Source organism: Mastacembelus armatus, chromosome 9 (assembly GCF_900324485.2).
Source record: "Mastacembelus armatus chromosome 9, fMasArm1.2, whole genome shotgun sequence".
Lineage (NCBI taxonomy): Eukaryota > Metazoa > Chordata > Actinopteri > Synbranchiformes > Mastacembelidae > Mastacembelus > Mastacembelus armatus.
This window is the reverse complement of record NC_046641.1, coordinates 14924059-14945106: the sequence shown is the minus strand read 5'-3', so window position 1 is coordinate 14945106 and position 21048 is coordinate 14924059. Positions and strand designations below refer to the sequence as shown.

The 21048-nt window shown below is 40.4% G+C and overlaps 1 protein-coding gene across 10 annotated transcripts; it reads left to right on the top strand.

Moving 5' to 3' along the window:
- The first annotated feature begins 509 nt into the window (after positions 1 to 509).
- atxn2 (ataxin 2) lies at positions 510 to 20786 on the top strand. 10 transcript variants are annotated; one of them, XM_026321422.1, is made up of 26 exons: positions 510 to 998; positions 2461 to 2491; positions 2875 to 2934; positions 3323 to 3394; positions 4405 to 4555; positions 5440 to 5454; positions 8488 to 8612; positions 8778 to 8869; positions 9073 to 9261; positions 10230 to 10393; positions 10759 to 11007; positions 12103 to 12288; positions 12658 to 12834; positions 13002 to 13109; positions 13339 to 13409; positions 13535 to 13899; positions 14065 to 14128; positions 14230 to 14367; positions 15474 to 15491; positions 16261 to 16333; positions 17126 to 17319; positions 17920 to 18043; positions 18264 to 18446; positions 18604 to 18818; positions 19546 to 19717; positions 19995 to 20786. In XM_026321422.1, exons 1-26 carry the CDS (start codon positions 889 to 891, stop codon positions 20021 to 20023), a joined length of 3375 nt encoding a protein of 1124 aa, XP_026177207.1. In that variant the 5' UTR covers positions 510 to 888; the 3' UTR covers positions 20024 to 20786. The 10 variants fall into 10 exon arrangements, with proteins under 10 accessions (XP_026177207.1, XP_026177204.1, XP_026177203.1 ...); XM_026321419.1 differs by having other exon boundaries at positions 5392 to 5454; positions 16261 to 16327; XM_026321418.1 differs by having other exon boundaries at positions 5392 to 5454; positions 18607 to 18818.
- The last annotated feature ends 262 nt before the right edge of the window (positions 20787 to 21048 follow it).

The following is a 21048-nucleotide window of genomic DNA, read 5'->3' as shown; positions in this document are numbered from 1 at the left end:
CTTTTAAGACTGGGACAGGACATGGAAGCAGTGACTGCTGGAAAATCGGTTGTAAATTTAGTGTGGTATGATTAGTTCAATTATAATTAGAAGGCGCGACGTTGCCTTCCAATACGGACAACATTTATCATATTATCATATTATTTTAACACGCACCTTGTGAACAGTCACGTTGTAATGTGTAAGTTTATCTGGAACAGTGTGTAAAAAGTGCGTTTCTATGAGCGTGCGCCTGTGTAGCGTATTCACCGGCTCACGTGGATGCCACCACAGCCACTGAGGATGCACGGACTTCCTGAAAATAGTGCCATGTTGTAGGAGTGTTTTTTTTAACAAAACGGTGTATATATGTTTTTGTTGGTGGTCGAGATTAAAAATGACAACATTTTCCCTTTTACCACACTGATGGTTTTCAAAGAACTCAGTATACGAGTATTTGGTTATATGTTATGAGCCGTTCGGTCTGTCTTATATCCCTCCGCTGTTTTTTTTGTCCCCTTTCAGACTGTTTTGGTCTTTTCGCTGTTAGCAACGGAGAGAGCCCGAGATAGCTGTAAACCCTATTATGAGATAATCGATTTTTTCGTCAGGAATACATAACAAATTGACAAAAGGTGTAACACTATGTTTATATTGGAAGAGTGACTGACATGTGTTGTCTTTTTTAAATGTTATTTTTTTCTGTTTTAATAGGAATTGTACAGATTGCTAATTAGCTAGCAGCTGTTAGCCAGCTAGCATAGCATCTTCTTCAATAGGCACGTTGACATTAGCCTCTTAGCAAGTCAGAGCTAACGTTAGCGAGCTGTCACACAAACATCGCCTCATCTTCAAGAAATTTCGGCACGAAGCTGGTCGTTGTCAGACGCGGTCTTTTATGGGATCACCATGTCATTAAAGGCCGGTGGAAATCGCAGCAAGCCCGGCGGTGGCAACACTGCTGGTGCCGCCGCCTCTGGAGCCGGAGGAAGCGGCGGGGGAAGGCAGAATCTGGGCAGGTCTGTGATTTTAAAACACTAACATAGCGAAATAAAACACAGAAGTTTGAAGTAACATAGCTGGTTTTTAGTACTTGGACATGGTCAAGTCCAACGGTGGGCATTCTGTGAGATGACACCCCCACTAAGTGTTTTAAACTTGTCCGTGTTCGTAATGTGGGCCTTGCGACGTGTTGGTCACCTAGCCTAACGTTATGCAGTTTCAGCTAGCGAGGCCTGTCTGCTTGCTCCAATACTATTGCAACTTCGTCGTAGTGGTACCTCCTCTTGTTACCATCAGGTTTCAGACTATGTATTGATAGATTTTTGCGTTGACAGACACATTTCCCCACGTGTGTAGCAGTGAGGCTGTTTGCCAACTTTACTGTCAGCTTGGAGTCAATTTAGCTAGGGTTAATTAGCCGTTCAACGACCCATGCTTGTTATTCCGTGCACTTCCTTCATTCAGTATTAAAACGGCTTGCTAACGGGACACAGCCTGGCAGCTTTTCAGCCTAAAGGACTTGCTGATCAAACAACATTGTTTATTTTCTGGTGACTGCCTTGTCGTTCGGGAACGTTACGTTACCGCAACATTGCTGCAACGGGTTTGCTAAGAAATGCGTGTGGGCGCACGAAAAAAAGGGGCGGGTGAGGACGAGAAGGGGGAATTAGAGACCGATGGGCTTTCAACCTTGACAGTGCCTTGCTGCTTGTGTGAAACGGTGTCCTTGAAGCATGACGTTTTTTTACACGTAGTCCTAAAATAAGGCTAACACTCGCTATCTGTGCAGGGGTTGCATGCGTATTGTGAATTTTAGTGGTGCTATTTTGGCCAGGCATCTATTCACCGGTCACTAGGACAGTACGCCCCATTCATTGCGTAGGTTTCATCTGTTAAGGCCGTGCGAAGATGTAGTAAAATGCAATCCTACAAGCTGGACTCATACATACAAAACCAACGTAGTTCCGTTCGCAATTGCGTGGATTGCTTTGCTTTAATATTGAGACTCTGAACGTTTTGAAATGAGACTATTACACATTTACTACAACAATATGTAATGTAGGGAAACTGGACATTGCCTACGTTGAATCAAATGTGACTGCTTGGCCATCTTCCAGCTTGTGAACAAGGTGCATTTTAGGACATGGTTGAAAAAGAATGTAGGCTAACCAGCAAAATATTATCAAATCTGGGGGAAATTTCAAAATTGATGCTACATTCAAATATGTATTGTATTTACATTTTAAAAACTTTTGAGTTTACACTAAATTGGATAATTTGCATATTGTGTTGATTTTTAGGGGTTCCCTTATTTGTGCAACAGCAGTTCTGTACCATCTTTGAGGTTTACACCACTACCTCCTGAGATTTCTATCGTTCAGTTGTGCAGTTCCCCCCTTCTGAGAGCGCTTTGTTTCAGTATGCTAGCAAGAACTTCGCATGCTGACTTTGATAACAATGGCATTTTTTTCCTTTCAGAGGACGACACAGTGGTAAAGGACCTGCAGCAGTAAGTAATCTGTTAACTCTCATAAGTCTGTGGAAAATAGCTTTTATGCCAAATATTGCCATTAGAAGCTTGGAATAACAGTTTGCTGTTTTATCAAAGAAAGGAATATGCCTTTTGAAGCTCCACGCACTTTTATTGCATTTTTTTGTTAATTCTGTACAGACATTTGAGTACAGCATAATTTTTCTTGTTGGGATTGCAATTTGGTTGAAGTCGCACAGAGTGGACCTCAGAGAAAGGACAAATCCAGTGTCGGGATACGCATCATAAGTGGATGAGATGTCAAATAGGTGTCACACAGCTATGCAGCTATGAGAGGCCATTGAGCACAATTTCTCTTTTCAAAAGGGGCACATCAGAACTTAACCATCTTTTTTCCTTAGGTCATTTTCAGTGGTGTATATGCAAATATGAGGATGGTCCATGTCTTGACTTCAGTGGTGGTATGTATGTCCTGTGTGTCTGTCTTTAGTTTTTGAGATAATGTTACAGACACATCTTGTATGTCCTTTTTGATTTGTCTTCTGTAGAACAGCAATAGTTAATAGAGAATAAACACTGTGGCAGTAAACTAGTCTGAAACAGCCATGTGAATCATGCTTACTGTAGAGGAATTAGTAACTGCAGTCTGTCATCACATACTGTTTCTTCAGAAAGTGTATGGTGCAATAAACAAACTTGGTGTGATTTTTAGAGACAGCTGGTTGTATAAACAAATGAGAATGAACAATAATTTGTCTGTTTCACTGAAGATTGGTTTCTGAACTTGTTTTTTTAAATGTGTGACATGAATGACTGTTCTATTCTTTAAATAAGTCTGTTTATTTACAGGGGACCAAATGTGAGCTGAAAGTGAAAAATGGAGCAGTCTATGAAGGGGTGTTTAAGACATATGGTCCAGAGGTGAGGATCACACATAATGTGATGTTCCTCATAGATGCTAATATTGAGCTAGATTTGTAATTTCCTCAGTAGTAAATGATTAAGGTTAGCTTCTCTGGAAAGATAGACCCCTGCGAGCACCCAATAGCACTTCACCCCAGAGGTGGCTTAGACAAAATCACCCTTTCCCTCTTTCCTTTTATGGAGGAGCACTATGTATCTCTTCACTTTCCCTTTTAGGTTGAAGTATTTTCCAGTCCTTCTCCTTTGGGGAAAATTTCATTTTGCACAAATGAAAAGCTTAACCTGAGCAATGTTTCTGTCTAGTTCATTTGCTTGGCTTTAACTATAGTCCTTGAAAGGATGTCAGTAACATACATTATCCTGTTTTTGCACCAGATGGCAGAGCTATATCTCCCAACATGTTTTATAAGATTGTGTTACTGAAGGAAAACATAATTTTAAGTGCTTGTGCATGTTTTGAGACCAAAGTATGACAGCACAGCTGAGCAGTCAGATGTGCTAACATTTTCACACAGCTGTATTCACCACCCATCTATACAATACACTGTACTCAACAGTGTATATTTGGTTTTAGGGCTATTGTCAATTTTCTAGCACAGTACTTGTAGTCTTTCTGCACCCACTGCACCTCAGAAACTTGTAAGTCTGGTGTGGATGCCATTAAATGAGCAGAATTCAGTCAAAATTTGGTTTATGGTATAAGTTGTCAACCAAAGAATCTAAAAATGGTTTTCTGTAGTTAAGGTTTAGGCCCCTATGCTGGGCCAAGATAAAAGGCCTTCATTCCAACGAAGCAAAATTTTTAAAGTATATATATATATTAAGTATATTTTTATAAATGTGTGTGTTATCTTTCAACATATTACCATCAGTAATTGATCCCATGATTGGGATGTTTTAATGCTTGGCGTCGATCTTCCATGTCACATTTTCTCTGTAGATAGTTTAGGCTTTTGCTGCATTTCAGATTCCTCATTAATCTAGTTTAACATAACTTTCTTCTTCAGTGTGACCTGGTGTTGGATGCAGCTCACAGAAAGAGCCCAGAGCCAAGTATAGGTCCCAGGAAAGAGGACATTGTGGAGAGTATCATTTTCAAGGCCTCAGATGTCGTGGTGGTGACGTTCAAAGATGTGGACCTGAATTTTGCCAGGAAAGGTACTGAGGGCATTTGTGTTGACAAATATTATCCAGGTAGTAGCTCATATATATATATATATATATATATATATATATATATTATACACTGTAACTTGTCCTTTACATCTTTAAGTACGCACAGTGTAACTCGGTGAGTTTGCCCCCTTATGTTCATTGCACACAAACCAAAGTTAATGCTGATTAGTGCATAGATACAATGCACTGATCGTTTTCTGTCTATATTCATTATGTTGATATCACAGAGGCTTTGCCATGAGTTAAATCTTTTCTATCTGCACTGAGTAGCTCATCATTGAAGGCTAACGTGATCTATTGAGTTGCCCTGGTGCAGCAAGGACACTCAGTAAAGGCTGAATGAGTCTTCTTCATGCAATTCATCTTAACCTAGACAATTCTCCTTCGAATAATAATGCACTGTGTGGGAGGATTTTATTTCTGAAAATGAACAGGTTAAAAAGTGCTAGGGTTTCACCATACGATTCAGATAAATGGTACTGCACCTTTGCCACTTGTAAGATAAAGTTGTTATCCTGTTAAATTGAACAATTTGTGGAATTTTCACGTTTTGCAGAAAAGAAAAGCATCTAAAGCAGAATTGCTAATGTCAGTGATCTTATGTTACTAGGTCAATGAGGCAATTAACTAGAATGTTTTAGCTTTAAATAATAAACTTATCTGTGCAGATAGTATAATAACTCAAAAAATGCTTGACATGACTTAGTAATAACAGTTGGTTAAAAATATAGAAAGGAAAAAGACTTTAGAACATCTGTATCTTCAAGTGGTTGCGTAGGAAGTCAGCTTTGATTGCAGTCAGTCATTCTTTCTGTCAGGCCTTCTTCTGACTCTGTCACCTGTCTGTCTCCTCTCCAATGGTCTAGTCTCCTCTGACACAGGTAATATATGACTGTTTTTTTTTTTTTCTGTCGCACATCTTTGTATGCCCTTAAACATAGACTTTAATAAGCTTGCAGAAAATATAAAATCAAATTTTAAGTTTGCGAATCCCCAAGGCTTGAGCCTGATCTGTTGCCACCAATTGCTGCATTTTAAATCTAGTTTCTTGACTTAAATTTGGAATCACTGCTTTCATGTAACCTAAAAAAAAAAAAAAAAAAAAAATCAAATATCTGATGCAGATCTGTCTCGTTCCATCTTTTTACCACCTTTGTTATCTTTGGAATGGATGTTGCTTTCAGTGGAATAGTTGCCACTCTATGTCCTGTCTGTGACCCTGAATATTATATGTATGGCTTTGTGTTTGCATGTGAGTAATATCAGGATTTATGAGTGATGATAGTGTAAAATATTTAACAATAAACTAACACTAATACATATTTAGCTTTTTTGTAACGTCTTACCTAATTCTCAGTGATGGTTTAAGTCCAAACACATTTGAAGCCTGTGTGTAGTCTGTTAGCACTGGCACCCTTAGAGAAATGTCTTTGTCTAGGCAGGATGTGGTTATTAATTCTGTTTCAAAGGATTAGGTTAGTTTAAATGAGGAGTTCTGCTCCTGCACTTGATTTCACACTAAATCAGAACTTAACGTAAAAAAGAAATTATAATCATTATGAGTATGATTCCATTGAAAGCAACAGATTGGAAAGTCATTTTCACAAGCACCTTTATTTGCTTTCTCGACATTATATTAAAATGGGGTTTTTTAGGATGTTTAATTTGGTTTGGCCCTGAAGTGTTTTAATTAAAGTCATATAATTGACTGAAGTCTAAATGCATGTTTGCTTACCCCTCACTATGCCCACTTTTGATTTGTTATTATTCCTTATGTATTATTCCCTTAATGGATAATGTGCAAAAAGCATACCAACCACCTCTGCTAATATAATTTATGCCTGTTACCTCTACTGTCTGTATAGTGCCAAGCTAGTGTTTCTGATCTTGTTCTGTGCCAGAAATGCTAAAATGCACTTTGTATTGTGGGATAACTGTGTTATGTAACTCCAGGTGGCCAATATGCTTATGCACACAGTCCATGGGTGCCAGTTCTGAGAATGTGAGAGCGGACTTGGGCTGAAATGAGATTAGATTTCCTTTCAAATATAAATGGGGTTTTTCTTTGAGCATGCCTGTTTTACTTGAGGCAACCAAAATATTGTGTAAGTGTACAAAGATAGTGAATGCTGCAGAAAGTCATCTACCATCAGACCCAAGTAGATTTTTATCTGTGTATTATCTCTCAAAAAAGACAGGCTTGTGAAAATATCAACCTGCCTTAATTCTTAATTTAATGAAAATGTTGTGTTGCAACCTAAGTTGTTGGAGACTTCCTTTCCCCCTTCTTTACAAGGTTGTTAAGAAGGTGCACACTATCAGAACCCTTAATTGGTGTTAACTTTACTAAGGCTAGCTCAAATAATAGCTCCAACTTTTTTTGAAAGGATTTTCCTCAATCTAGTTATGCCCATGTCTGGTTGTGAGTGGGCGTGTCGATGAACCACCTCTACCTCCGTATAGACCTTTGCTGTGCGAGGTTTTGGCAGAATCTCTTGAGGCATGAGCGCTTCTCTACATATACAGTGCAGCCATGTGACTGTCAACCATCATGAGCCTCAGTGTATATGTGTGGCAGTCTGCTATACATAAATACAGTGGCCTTTGAAAGTATTCAGACCCTCTCCAGTTTTTGCGCTCTTTATTGCATTGTATACATAATTTTCACTGGATAAAACAGCAGTTGTTGCCCAACAATCAATACTCAATAATCCATAATGTTAAACTGTGAACATACTTTTTTGAATTTTTCACAAATGTTTTAAATGTCATAAACTGAAATCTCTTTTACAAAAGCATTCAGGCCCCTTATTGTAACTCTTAAAAATGTGGTCAGGTTTGCGTAAATTGTCCTTGAGATGTGTCTTAAGCTTGAATAGAGTCCACCTTTGACAAATAAAATTAATTAGAAACAGCTTAGAAATACAGACCTTTAGCTATACAAGTCAGGACAAAAACCAAGCCATGAAGTCCAAGAAGCTCTTCATAGACATAATAAAATTGTAGCAATACATCAGGACAAAAGTATAAAACAATTTCTAAAGTTTTGAGTGTTCACAGGTGTCGAGTGTCCTCAATAACTGTGAAATGAAAGTAGCACCAGGATTCTTTGTAGAGTGATAATCTGGCCAAATTGAGCTACTGAGCAAGAAGAGCCTTGGTCAGGGGGGTGACCATAAGCCCAGCAGTTATTGTAACAGAACAGAAGTAGTCTGCAAAAATGAGAGAACCTTCTGGAAAAAAGGACAACCATCTCTATATGATGGTATAGTGGGTATACTGAACCCACTTTAAGTTGAAGGAAAGAGACACAAATTGAACTGTGTGCTGAAGTTCAAGAACTGTGTTGGACATACTGCAGGGACTGGTTGTCACCTGACTAACAAAATCCCTACGGAGAAACAAGGTGGTGGAGGCAATATGATATGGGAGTTATCATTGGCAGACAGGGAGACTTCCTAAGAATTAGAGATGGATGAGTGCAGCCAAATAAAAAGGTGTTTGGGGAAAACCTGGTCCAAGGTGCAGGTGGTCTCAGTGAGTTGATGGTTTGCCTTGCATAAGGCAAAGTCCCGCCTCTACCCCATATAACATCTTTAGAAAGACATAAAAGATTTCTGTTCACAGAAAATCCCATTTTTTATTTTCAAATTGATGGAACCTGAGAGGATCTCACTGACCATGTCCAGGTTTTCAAAGCTTACACATGCTTACAGTTCTTGAAATCAGGGATTTCAGTTTTTGATGTTTTTTTTTTTTTTGTCACTTTGTCACAATGGGTTATTGAATGTACATTGATGGGCAAATTTACCAGTGCTGCCCATTCAAATGTTAAATGCAATCAAGTGCCAAAATTAAATGAGTCTGAATACTTCCTGAAGCCACTGTGTATGTGTTCTTTGTGTGCGTTGCAGACAACTTCACAGATGTTGCAGTGAGTGGTAGGATCAATGGTGAACATAAAGAGAAGGATCTAGAGCCCTGGGATGGAGGCGAGACCCACAACTCTGACAGCCTTGAGTCTCTGGATACAGATGTGGTAAGAAAACGCGCGAAAAGTTCCATACAGGCCTTTGTATGATGACTTGAAAATTGGGCAGTAAAAAAGCCAAGTTTTATTATATACAGTTGATACACAGCATTGTGTATAGTTTTTTTTTTTTTTTTGTGAAATTCTCTCTATGTGCCTTTTTCAACATTGTAGTCAAATGGTTGGGATCCTAATGATATGTTCAAGTACAATGAGGAGAAGTATGGAGTCTTGTCTACATATGACAGCAGCCTGTCTACATATACGTAAGCTTCTCAGTGCCTCTCTATATGATTCATGTTAGAATAAGTTCACTTCTGTCACACATTTTCCTGCATATAAGTAATTGATATTACACTTGGTGTATAAAGCCTTTTTTCAATATTTCTTATCATTAACCTGTTCTGTTAATCTTGTTTTGAGTTGAGTCAAAACTTGATATCATCCTGCTGCTGGGCTTGTGTCTCAGGGTGCCCCTGGAACGGGACAACTCAGAAGAGTTCCTCAAGAGGGAAGCTCGTGCTGCCCAGCTGGCAGAGGAGATAGAGGCCAGTGCTGCATACAAGGCCCGTGTGGCCCTGGAGAATGATGAACGCACTGAGGAGGAAAAATATACTGCTGTGGTACGAGGGGAACGGGAGACTCACACACTGAGCAGGTGAGACAAGGACACATGTAATACTATCATCACATATTTCTTTTGCTGGTTAATGTCAGTCTATTAGTTTAATAATATTACATGAGGCACTTCTGGACCGAAGAACCTTTTTCATATTTCTTAGAACCTTTGCGGGAATTTCCAAGTTTGTGTGTGGGCTCCCAGCTAAACATAAAGTTACAGAAGGGGATGAGTCTTCATCATCTCAAAGCACAGCTTCCAAAGCAAAGACAAGAAAACCAGCTATGAAAACCCAGGGTGAATCTCAATACCCTTATTTGTTCAATCCTTGGTAGACCTGGAAGTTGTTCCAGTACCCCATAGTGAAGTTTTTTTTTTTTTTTTTTTTTTTTTTGTTAGTTTTTTTTTTTTCTTCCTGCTCCGAAGAGCATAGAGGCTGCCTGGAGGGGCTTTAACTGAAGATACACGAGTTTATCCTTTACAGAAGTTCATTATAGATCGACATGCCCCTTTATTGGAAATCAGTTTGTGTTTATAACCTTCACATTATGATTTAGGAAAACATGTGTCATATCAGAAACATGTTTTCTTGCTCCTTGCAGTTTCTCCTTGCATCTTACATGGGAGATGAAAGGTAAAGATGCCAGTGAGGTAAATGTGGATACAGTTAGTGGAATTGGGATTCATCACCAGTGTCAGTACTAGTAATACATGTGCATAATGCCCTGGTCTGCAGTAGAAAGGCACAGTCTTGAGAAACATATTTGAGCCTTAAAGGGAAACAAAGTAGTTAACCACATATTCAGCATGTAGACAGCAGCTGTTCCCTTGAACAAATGCTTCATTGGTAATTAAAGAAAAGATGCTCATTTTAGCTGATGAGAAGTACTTAGTTTAATGTAATCCAGTGCAAAATCAATTCCTCCCCTTTCTTAGTTTAATGATTGTCTCGTTTATAGTTAACTAAACAGTTTGCTTCTGTTGTTTGTTTTTGTGTGTTTGTTCAGAGAAAGCAAGTACATTCCTCCAGGTCAGAGGAACAGGGAGGCAATGTCTTGGGGTCCTGGACGTCCTCGTCTAGGTCAGGGCTCAGCTGGTCCCTCAACCCCTCGATCAGGACCTCACGACTACAGTCCCAGCTCTGGGGCTGACCAGAGAGTGGTTAATGGAGGTACAGTTTAATACATGCCCAAACTTATGGTTTTACTTGCTACACTCTATATGCAAAAATGTCCAAATGTGCAATGGTTAGTGAGTGAGTATGGTGGTCAATATAGCGACCGACTTTTACTGGGAAACACATTATGTGTCTACAGTTTAACTGGTTTATAGTGTCTGGGATGTTCATATTTATTGTCACGGTCACTTCATTTTATGCATTTATTATCACAATTAAAACATATAATTTTGTTTTTGCCATTCTTTGTTTTTTATTAATTCCCGCTTTCTATTCCTGCCTTACTTTTGTTTTCCCCATTTTAACTGGTTGTCATCTTCTGTTTGTCTTCCTTGATCATTTGTCCTTCCGTGTTGTAGGTACATCCCATTGGCCCTCACCCTGTCAATCTCCCTCCTCCCGCCCCCCCTCTCGTTACCAGTCTGGTCCCTCCTCCCTGCCTCCTCGGGCAACCACGCCCACCAGGCCTCCTTCCAGACCTCCCTCTCGTCCTTCCAGGCCTTCTTCTCATTCATCCCACCCCTCCTATCCCTCCTCCTCATCCTCCTTTTCCCACCATGGGCCCACGTCGCCGGCCTCCACTCTGCCCAAACGCATGTCTTCAGAAGGTACCCACATCAGTGTGGAGTAGACTTGGGCAAAGACATGAGTTGAACGTGGATGAATTGACTTCATTATCTTAATTATGTTCCTAATCGCACTGATGGCTGCTTGAAAGTCTTAAGTATTCATAAGAAAGCTGCTTTCAAAAATGAATTTGCCCAGGTCTAGTGTGGATCAACACAAATAGCTGAAGGTGCTTTTTTGGACTGATTTGGGGTCAGATTTGTAATTTCCACACAAATGAAGATTGTGAAGAAATAGTTAGCCACAAAGCTGATCCTTTATCAGTGCATCAGGCAGTTTCACCTTGGCATGTGGGTGTACCACTGTGTGCTGTGCTTTGTTTAGCAAGAGTTATGCCAACAAAAACACAAATGCACCAGTTTTTCAAATAGTTGCCTAAAAATGTTTCAGAAGCGTTTAAAAAAAGCAAACAAAGCCATAGCTATATGATGATGTAGCTGAACCATGGAAAAGATACTTACAGAAGTTTGAATTTGCCCTTTTAGGGACAACACATTTTGTTTGTCCTCACATACCAGGTTTAACAGTGACCCTTTCATTTTTTTTTGAATTTCATGAGACCAAAAGTATATTATACATTAAGATTAAGAACTGCAATCAAGCCCTTTACTCTTCTTTCTGTTGAATCCAATATGCTGGAGTATATATGTTTGTAGTTGTCAGATGTTTAGCCAAAAATCATTTTGTGCAGGGTTGTTGCCAATAAGATGGACACATTTGTGTAACTGCATAAACTCAGCTAAACAATAAATTCTTTAAATGCATGTTTACAGCTCACCTTCTCTCCATTTCTCTTTTCTCACTTTGTGGTTTAAAAAGTTTGGTGTTTGCTCAGTTTACACAATCATCTGTAGGTTCTCAACTAATGCTTGTCATCAAATAATGTTATGAAGTATTTAATCGTTTAATTAAGATGTAATCAGTGAAGTTGTTTGGGATTTTAAGATAAACAGATGAGCTTCAGATAGACACCTTCCCAACAGGGTAGTAGGAAACAGGCTTCTCATTGTATTTATCATACATCCTTCATCTGTTTAAAGAGTTCTCTGTTGTCATCTTTTTTTCTTCATCTACAGGTCCACCCAGGATGTCTCCAAAATCCCAGAGGACACCTCGTGCTCACAGAGTCCCACCTTGCCGGACTACTGGTGTCCCTCCAGGAGTGGACTTAATTTCCCACAATGCCCCTGGAGAGATTCCAGTGACTGCACCAACCAGGAGCAGCTCCTCTGGAGGGACATGGTCCTCGGTAGTTAGTGGAGGTAAAATAATTTTGTCCTTATGAAGAACTTTCCTTTTATGAATTTCTAACTGCACTAATTCTGCATTGTGTGATAACTTAATGAAACACCTGCGCAAGAGATAAATATTGTAGTTCACCCCCTCTTGTTGAAGCATATTTTGAAAGGCCTTGCATGGTTGTGAGCATTTCATAAACATTTTCCACCTGATAATATTATTAAACAAACACCTTATTGTATGATTGTTGCACATGTCTGAAGCCCTGTAATTTTGAATAATAATCCCCTAATGTTGGCCAGTAAATCGAGACAGGTGAATTCGTTAGGGGTAAATTAGAATATGGTTACATTTTTGATCACCAAAATTTTATTACTTGTTCCCCACTTCAGCTCACAGACCCCGCTCCCCCCGACAGAATAGTATGGGTGGAACTTCTCCTGGCTCGTCCTCCCTCCCGTCACCACAGTCGGGAGCAGCGCCTGTGGAAATTATTGCTACTCCAACAGCTTCTTCTCCTACTGCTGCTAGCCCCTCCCCAAGCATGGTCACCTCCCCTTCCGGAGATGGTAAGCTTGATGATAACCCTCAAAATGACTGAGGGAATAAGAACTGCCAGGTGTGATATAGCATACCTGATTTCTGTGTACTTGGATGTGATGTTTTAGTGAAGGTTCTGTCACTACCATAAATACTTATGCTGCGAGTAAACTAATAATTTTTCTGTTTTGTATAGCAAAAGAGTGTCGTGTTCAGGAGACAAGACAAACATCCCCCACAGCAAACAAGGAGAACATTAAGCCATTGGACAGCTCACCCAGTATCACCAGACCAATCTGTAAAGGTACAGTATACACAACAGTATTCCTTTCAGAAACACAACTTAAGGCCTCAGTGTTGTGGAGCAGTGTCACTAAGATTTAGAAGAGGAGGGCATTTGTTGATACACCCACTTCTTACCTGTAGCTGTCATGGTAGTATGGTTTAAGTGTTTGTGCTGTTACTGTAATCTGAGTTCATGTGTCAGTGTCTGAAACATGACCCATGTTTATCTCTCTCTACTCACCTTATAGGACCCCCTAATATGGCACCAGACCACAGAAAACAAATAGATAATTTAAAGAAATTTAGTGTAGATTTTAGGGTAAGTATCTTTTTGATTCATGTAATACAGGAATGCTGAAATTCTGCAATAACTAACCAAGTGTTTATGAGGCTGAGGCAGAGCTTGTGTGTGCCTCTTCTAACTCTTCCTTTTCCCTCTTCCAGTTGCAGTCTAGTTCAAACCCAGACCCTGCATTTGACCAGTTAATGACCAAGCCTCCCAGAGAGACAGCAGACAAGCCTAAAGACCTTCCCCTGGACAAAGCTTCCACAGTGGGGCGGGAGGGCACTGAAGAGGCTGTTGTAGTGATTGCTGCTGGCACCCCTGGTGGTGCCCCTGCTCCATCCCCCACCGCCACAAACAGCAGTAAGCCTGGCAGTCCAGCTGCACTGTCCCCATCTCCTTCAGCCCCGGACCAGAAGAGGGCAGGGCTGGATGTGACGTCACAGGGAGTTCAGACAACAGCCACGTCCACGTTCAGTGGAACCAAGCAAGAAGAGAAGGAGGAGAAAAAGGAGGCAGTACAAGAGTGAGTGAAAGGGACAATACTGAGAGGGGAGGCTGCATATTTAAAAAAAAAAAAAAAAAAATTAAAATCTGGTGATATTTGATATTTTTCTAATCAACAATTGATAAGAAAATTATAACCATAAATTACTCGAGACTGATCCTTCAACTTGTTTTACTCCTACAGTCAAGTGAGAAAATCAACCTTGAACCCAAATGCCAATGAGTTCAAACCCAGGTTCAATACACAGGTCAGTATACCATGCTGTCAGACCACAAAGCACCGAGACTGTTGGCAAAACCAATTTACAGTCTGTCTTAACGGTTTCCTCTCTCTCAACGCTGTCATCAGCCCAAACCAGCCAACACCCCAACACCCCCTCGGCCTCAGGGCCAGCCTAGTCCCTCGATTGTGGTCCAGCAGCCTCCGGCTGTCTACAGCTGCTTCCCTCAGATGTATCCCCTCACACCAGTCAGCCCTGGAGTGCAGGTGAGACACAGGCTTGCTCAAATTTGCACAAGGTAGACAAATGTTTTTTTTTCTTCCTTGTGTTCTGTGCCAAACACCCTAAGCATTGCACAGAATGTATGACATACAAAGTCACGGCAATCCCCATGAGGTCTCCCAACATATGTGCTTATATTTGTTGTTACTTGTTATGCCATGTTCCTCTTCTTTCATTCACCTGTAATACATGGAATTATTTTCTCCATAGTTATTTCACTGGTTTACCATTTAGGATATATATATGTGTGTGTGTGTGTGTGTGTGTGTATGTATGTGTGTGTATATATATATATATATATATATATATATATCCACGTGTGTGTATGTAGTGCTGTTAATCGTAATCGTCAATTGTAATTAATCACAAATTTAAAATACTAGGATTTACAGGACAGATCTTCACTACAATAAGTGCACACAACTTAGTTTTTTTTCCAAACTTCCATCTGGAAACGTTTTATAATGAAACTTGCCGTTCAGCAGACCAGGCGTTGTCTTGTGCCATCATATTAAGTAGTATAGTGTTTGCTGTAACTTACCCAAATCACACAATGACAGATATCCATCCGTGCTGTGATGACGGCAAGAAGCTGGGGACAAACCTTATCAAACGATTAATTTGCTTTAAAAAAAAATCTGAACGCGTTAACACATGCGATTAATCTAAAAATTAACGCGTTAACATTGACAGCCCTAATTTTTTTTTTTTTTCTTTGTATGTACATGCATCCTTCATCTTCACTTTTCTTTCCTCTGTCTGAATTTCCTTGGATGAATTATTGAAATTCTATGAAAAATGGTTCGGTAAACATTTAGAATAATAAGTTCAGAAATGTTTACATAAAGGTGGAAATAGATGACATTTGTATACAGCATGATGTAAAAAAATTAACCAATTCTTAAGAGCACATATTGAAATTTAAGATATTTTGCTGTTAGATTTAGATCTATATTTTCCTGTGTTGCTTTAAGAAAACCTTGGTGATCCAACATCAGACACGTGTAAACTATAAAATACCTTGGTGAACAACTAAAGAGTGGTTTTTTTTCCTTTTCTCCCCCTCCTCCTCTCTCTCTTGCTCCATTAGAAAAGCATAATATGGAAGGTTTGTGAATTTTAATAAAATTTCTATTTTTTTTTTAATCCTTTTGTTTTTTTTTTTTTTTTTTTTTTTTAAGCCCAATCAGTACTGAGATGTTTTGCTTGCTTGATGAATTAATGCCATCAGATGTTGGTTTGCCAACTTCTTATTGCAATTCATTTAAAACTGCCATCACAGATGGACTTTTTAACTTCTATTTCTATTTGCTGCATCTGTTCACCAACCAAATGGCTGTGAGCTAAAGGGAGTTTAAGCCTCTTTGTTTTTGCTGCTGTACTGTTTGTAATAGAAATGCATGGTAAATAATGTGAATGAGTCAAAGAATGGAAGATAAGTAGTATTTGAGTTATAGTCCTTGTGTAATCCTTTTTTGCCTAGTGATAGACAGGCATAGAAAATGCATGTGGCCCCAGGTAAGAGATAATTCCCACGAGTGTGAGTGTGAGTGTGAGTGTGAGTGTGAGTGTGAGTGTGAGTGTGAGTGTGAGTGTGAGTGTGAGTGTGAGTGTGAGTGTGAGTGTGAGTGTGAGTGTGAGTGTGAGTGTGAGTGTGAGTGTGATTTAGGTAATAAAGCAAGTTTATAGTTGAATAAGTTGGTATCTAGTGTCACAGATTGATACTAATAGTAGTCCCACACAAAAAAGCAAAACTCTACCCATTTTTATTCAAGGGCTGGTTTTCATTCTTGTAGAAATGACACTGAGCTTCCCTGAGAAAACCGAGTATAAACATTTTTTTTTCCATCTACAACTCTTTCCCCTCATCCGTCTAGTCTCCAGCTATGTACCAGGTGCAGTTGCCACATATGACGGTCAGCCAGACTAAACCCTACAGACCAGGTAAAGGTGAGAATAACTGCTGCTTTCACTCCCACCTGTCTTTCTGTCTCTGTCTTTTGTCTTTTTTCCCACAAAATATAGTTGTATTTGCCCTAATTTATGTTTTCTTGTGTTATAAAGGGTTTTTTTTACATAACTGATATTTTTCTCATAATCACAACTGACTGCTGACTTTTTGAATGGTGCAGTTACTCGTGTTGCATTGTGGGTCTTTTATAAGCTGTAGTGTTACAAGGCTAGGACCAGGAAGTGATGGGCAGTCAGAAAATGATAAATTATAAATAAGTAAATTATAAACCAGTGACTATCATGATGAGGAGGGGAAAAAGACTGAAAACTGCTAAGTAACAGAAAAGTTTTTCTTCAGCCTGACTGAAAGTGTGACTGTCTGGTTTATTGATACATTTTGTTGTTTTAAAAAAAAAAAAAAGATTTATCTGGGTGCACAACTGAACATGCACAATAAAGATGAACATGGTAAAATGACCCCGTGACCCTGGCTTTCAGGAAAAAGCGGGTATAGAAGATGGATGGATGGATGGATGGATGGATGGTAAAATGATAGGACCTACTCCACACATGACATGCACCACTCAGTGACAGTGTATATGGTGTTATATCACATAGACAGAAGGAACAATGCAGCGATAAACGGTACACATTACTTTGTAGTCTTAACCTGCCCTTCTTAAGCGAGTCATCTTCTGTTTGGGCACATTTGGTAAATAATTAGTTTCTTTGGAAACTACCAATAATTCTTGTCAATCCTCCATGTAATCTCTTGACATGAATCTTCAGTACCCAACATGCCCCAGCAGAGGTCAGACCAGCACCATCCACCAGGTACGCCCACCATGATGCACCCAGCAACGGCAGCAGGTCCACCTATTGTAGCACCCAGCCCTGCCTACTCTGCCCAGTACTTCACATGCAGCCCGCAACAGTTCACCAGTCAGCCACTGGTTCAGCAAATGCCACACTACCAATCACAGGTAAGACTGGCCCCAACGCTGCCATGATGAGAAGAATACCACCTTTAGCAGCCTATTCAGCAGTGCTCACCCCTTGGAGTCTCTTCTTCTAAGAATTATTATAGTTACTCTGGTGCCATCATTTGGTGCTGGCAGTCTTTATTGCTCCCAGCTGTTCAGTAGTCAGCCATTTGTCTGACAGATGCCTGCAGTCCTGCACCTTGACAGGCTGCCAGCAGGATGCCACTGTTTGATAGCTGTTGATTCGTGGAGTTTGAATGCACATTCCTAGTTCTCACATCTAAAGTGTTACCCGTTTGTGAGTAGGCTGTGTTTGAACATTGGCAGGGACAGTGAAGGTGGTCTATGGGTAGCAGAGTCCACATACTGACAATGGATAAGAATTCCATTCAATTTTAAGTTCAGTTTTTATCGAAGTAGCTGCCCATACAATCTTCTTCTAGAATCCTCAACAAACTAACTTCTCTAGTTTTTAGTATTTAATGTGTGATGCTACATTGTAGTTAGCACCATAATTAGATAGCCTGTCCTAGAACGAAACAAAGCTTTATACATGTTCAATCTAATGCTTATGTTGTATGTCTTCTGTCTGTCCTCCAGGCACAGCATGTGTTTGGTCCAGTAATGCAGGGCAGTGCCAGGATGATGGCTCCCACACATGGCCAACCCAGCCTCGTCTCTTCCTCGACTACACAGTACCCAGAGCAGACGCACACTATGTATGGTACGTCAGCCCACCACCCGTTTATATGGCATTGATTTGTTTGTTTATTTTCATGAGGGACAGTACACTGAGCACTGTTACACCCAGCCAGCCAACATGCAGGCATATAGCACAAAGTTAATTTCCAGCCCCCATTATGCAGCAGGCTACACTGCAGGTAGTGTTAGCTGTACAGTTTACATACTTTCCATCCTCACTAGTTCTGATTTCTCTCCTGCAGTGTCTCCAGGGCCAATGCCACAGCAGTACCCCCACCCCAGCGCCACCTTGCACCCTCATCCACAGCACCCCCAGCCTTCTGCCACACCCACAGGCCAGGCCCAGCAGGGTGGTCCCCCACAACATGGAGGTCCACCTAGCCACCCAGCTGCCAGCCCAGTTCAGCACCCACAGGCAGCAGCAGGTGAATACATTAACAGTTTAAACCACTGAAAATTAGTCCTTTGGCTAACACTGGGATTATGTGCATTATTCCCAGCACACATCACTTTTGGAGCTGTATACTTTCAGATGGTGCACTATAGTAATATACTGTGGTTTCTGTTTGTGTGTTTGTATAGCAGCAGTAGCAGCAGCTCAGGCCCTCCACCTGGCCAACCAGCCCCCACAGCAGCAGATGTACTCGGCCTTGGCCCCGACACCCCCCTCTATGACCCCAGGTCCCAACCCGCAGTCTCCCCAGGCATCCTTCCCCTCTGCCCAACAGACAGTCTATATCCACCCACAGCAGGTGCAACATGGCTACAACCCCAACCACATGGCACATGTGCAGCAGGTAGGTCTGAACTTGCTGTCAGCCAGTTCCACAGCTGCAGCAGCTCCAGCAGACTGGAATTCTGGGATTGTTTTAAGGTGATGAATAGGTCATATTTGGGTGGTGACATTGCTGTAAGTGCTGTGGATATATTTTGGTGGTCTGGCAAAGTTTGGTTTTGGATGCTTTACTTTATTTAACTCAGCACACAAGATATTTTGTTGCTCAAAACACAGTACAACCATTAATTCCAAGATAAAAATGCTTTCTGGAGGGGTTGGCATTTGTGTTTTTAAAGAAATTGATCCTGTACCCTACATTCCCACACTGTAGTTAGAGATACTGCATAAAAATGCTAGTCAACTGATTTTCACTAACAAATAGTTCCTGCACAAACTGTGGACTTTGCTTTGTGTATGGAATACACAAATGAGATGTTAGCGAGCTTTTGAGATTTTAGTGGGTGTGACTAGTAGTTTACCTGTCCTTCCAGTGCTGTGCTAAGCTTCTGACAAGAGCACCATACTTTATTTACAAAGCTGAGACTAATGTTGGTATGATCTGACCCCCCAAAAAGTCTCTTTCTCAGGCTGCTTTCTATGTGCAGTGGATGGTGTAATAGCCACAAGTTTCATCTTTTTAGTGAAACTGTGTCTTGTCCTTCTGTTTACCTTTCACTGTCATTCTCACTTTCTGTCACACTGTTGCTTTCACTTTCACACACTTGAACACTTTCTCTCACACTTAGGCTCATATGCAGTCTGGTATAGTGCAGTCTCACCACCCGGCACCTACCCATCCCCCAATGATGCTGATGGCTACCCAGGGTCCTCCAGGGGGTCCGCAGCCACCCATGCCCCAGACTGCCCTCAACCCCATCCCCGTTTCCTCCACTACACATTTCTCCTACCTGGCACAAGGTATGTTTAATTTATTAACTAGCACACTCCTGCAGGTGGAGAGTTAGATGTTGCTTGTTTTTCCTTTTGCACTATTAATTTGTCAGTGTATCTTAATAGCTGTTGTTTATACTCATATTAACATTTCAGCATCCAAATAGTGTATCCTTTATGGGCTTGTTGATTATATTGTGTTGTTCTTTGGCCACATTACTCAGATCAAACCATTTAGTGTGCAGCTGTTGACTGTCTAAATCTGTGAACCTTTCCTTTTCCCCATTTTGTCTTGCCTCTGCAGTGCAACCTCATCATCAGCAGCAGCTGTAGATAGAGGGTGCCGGCGAGACAAGGGACCCACTCTGTGTCACGCTTGTCAACCACAACCTTCATAACCAGGCAATGAAGAGAATGAGAGCCCTCCTTCTTCTCATTCCTTATCCTCACCAGACATGCTTCACATCAGCTTTTCTCTTCCTTCCCCCAAACCCTTATTTCTAGACTGGGCAATAAGAGAATGTTAACAGGTTGATGCAGTGACACGTTTTAACGAGTTAGAGAGTTTTAACGGACAAGACTCGTCCTATTTAACCCCTGTTCACAGATTTCTGCAAACAGGAGAATCAGAACACCCATACACACACTTTCAGGGGTCTCAAATTGCAGTTTGAGTTGGCTTGCCAAGTAAGAAATGAGAGAATGAGAAAAACTAATCATTGAGTGTGAAGAAGAAAATTCAACTGGAACTTGTATTTTGTCTGCACCTTGTTATGAAAAAAAAAAAATCTTCCAACTTTTAGACAGTATTAATCTTACTGTTTATTGCTGCTGCTATGTGCTGCGTTTGTTTGACAGGTTTCTAACCAAACTAAAACATGACAAGAAGCTTCCTGTGAAATAAACACATTTTGGCAGCCAAGAGGACAGGAGAAACGTTATTTATGAAATTATAATGGCAGAGGTGATCAGATCCCACTTCTCACCTGACCCTTATGTAACTTTTAAGTTAAAACTTTTACTTTGTAGATAATATAAGTAATTTAAAAAACAAGCAAAAAAATTTAAAAACAATAAAAAAGTTTTAAAAACTGAATGACCTACTGTGACTGTGTCTCTGACTTTCAGATTTCTTACTTCTTAAATAGGTGATGTAAGTTGTGTAGCATTCGTTAAACGCACTTTACTTCCTGAAACATCGGTGTAGGTTATTTTGATAAGAGACTCCTGTTCTTAGCAACTGTAACCTTTTTTTGTGATTTATCAACCCATACATGCTTATATTCTACAGGGAGACCATGGAAGCTGTAACAGGCCTCAGGTTGACCGGGAGTCGAATCCAGAACCTTCTTGGTGAG

Bases quoted from the DNA above. Each gene is read 5' to 3' on its own strand.
- atxn2 (XM_026321417.1), top strand. From the start codon at position 889: ATGTCATTAAAGGCCGGTGGAAATCGCAGCAAGCCCGGCGGTGGCAAC. The intron at 10,394-10,758 runs GTACAGTTTAAT...TCCGTGTTGTAG, and splicing joins CCAGAGAGTGGTTAATGGAG to GTACATCCCATTGGCCCTCA. The intron at 17,320-17,919 runs GTAAGACTGGCC...TCTGTCCTCCAG, and splicing joins TGCCACACTACCAATCACAG to GCACAGCATGTGTTTGGTCC.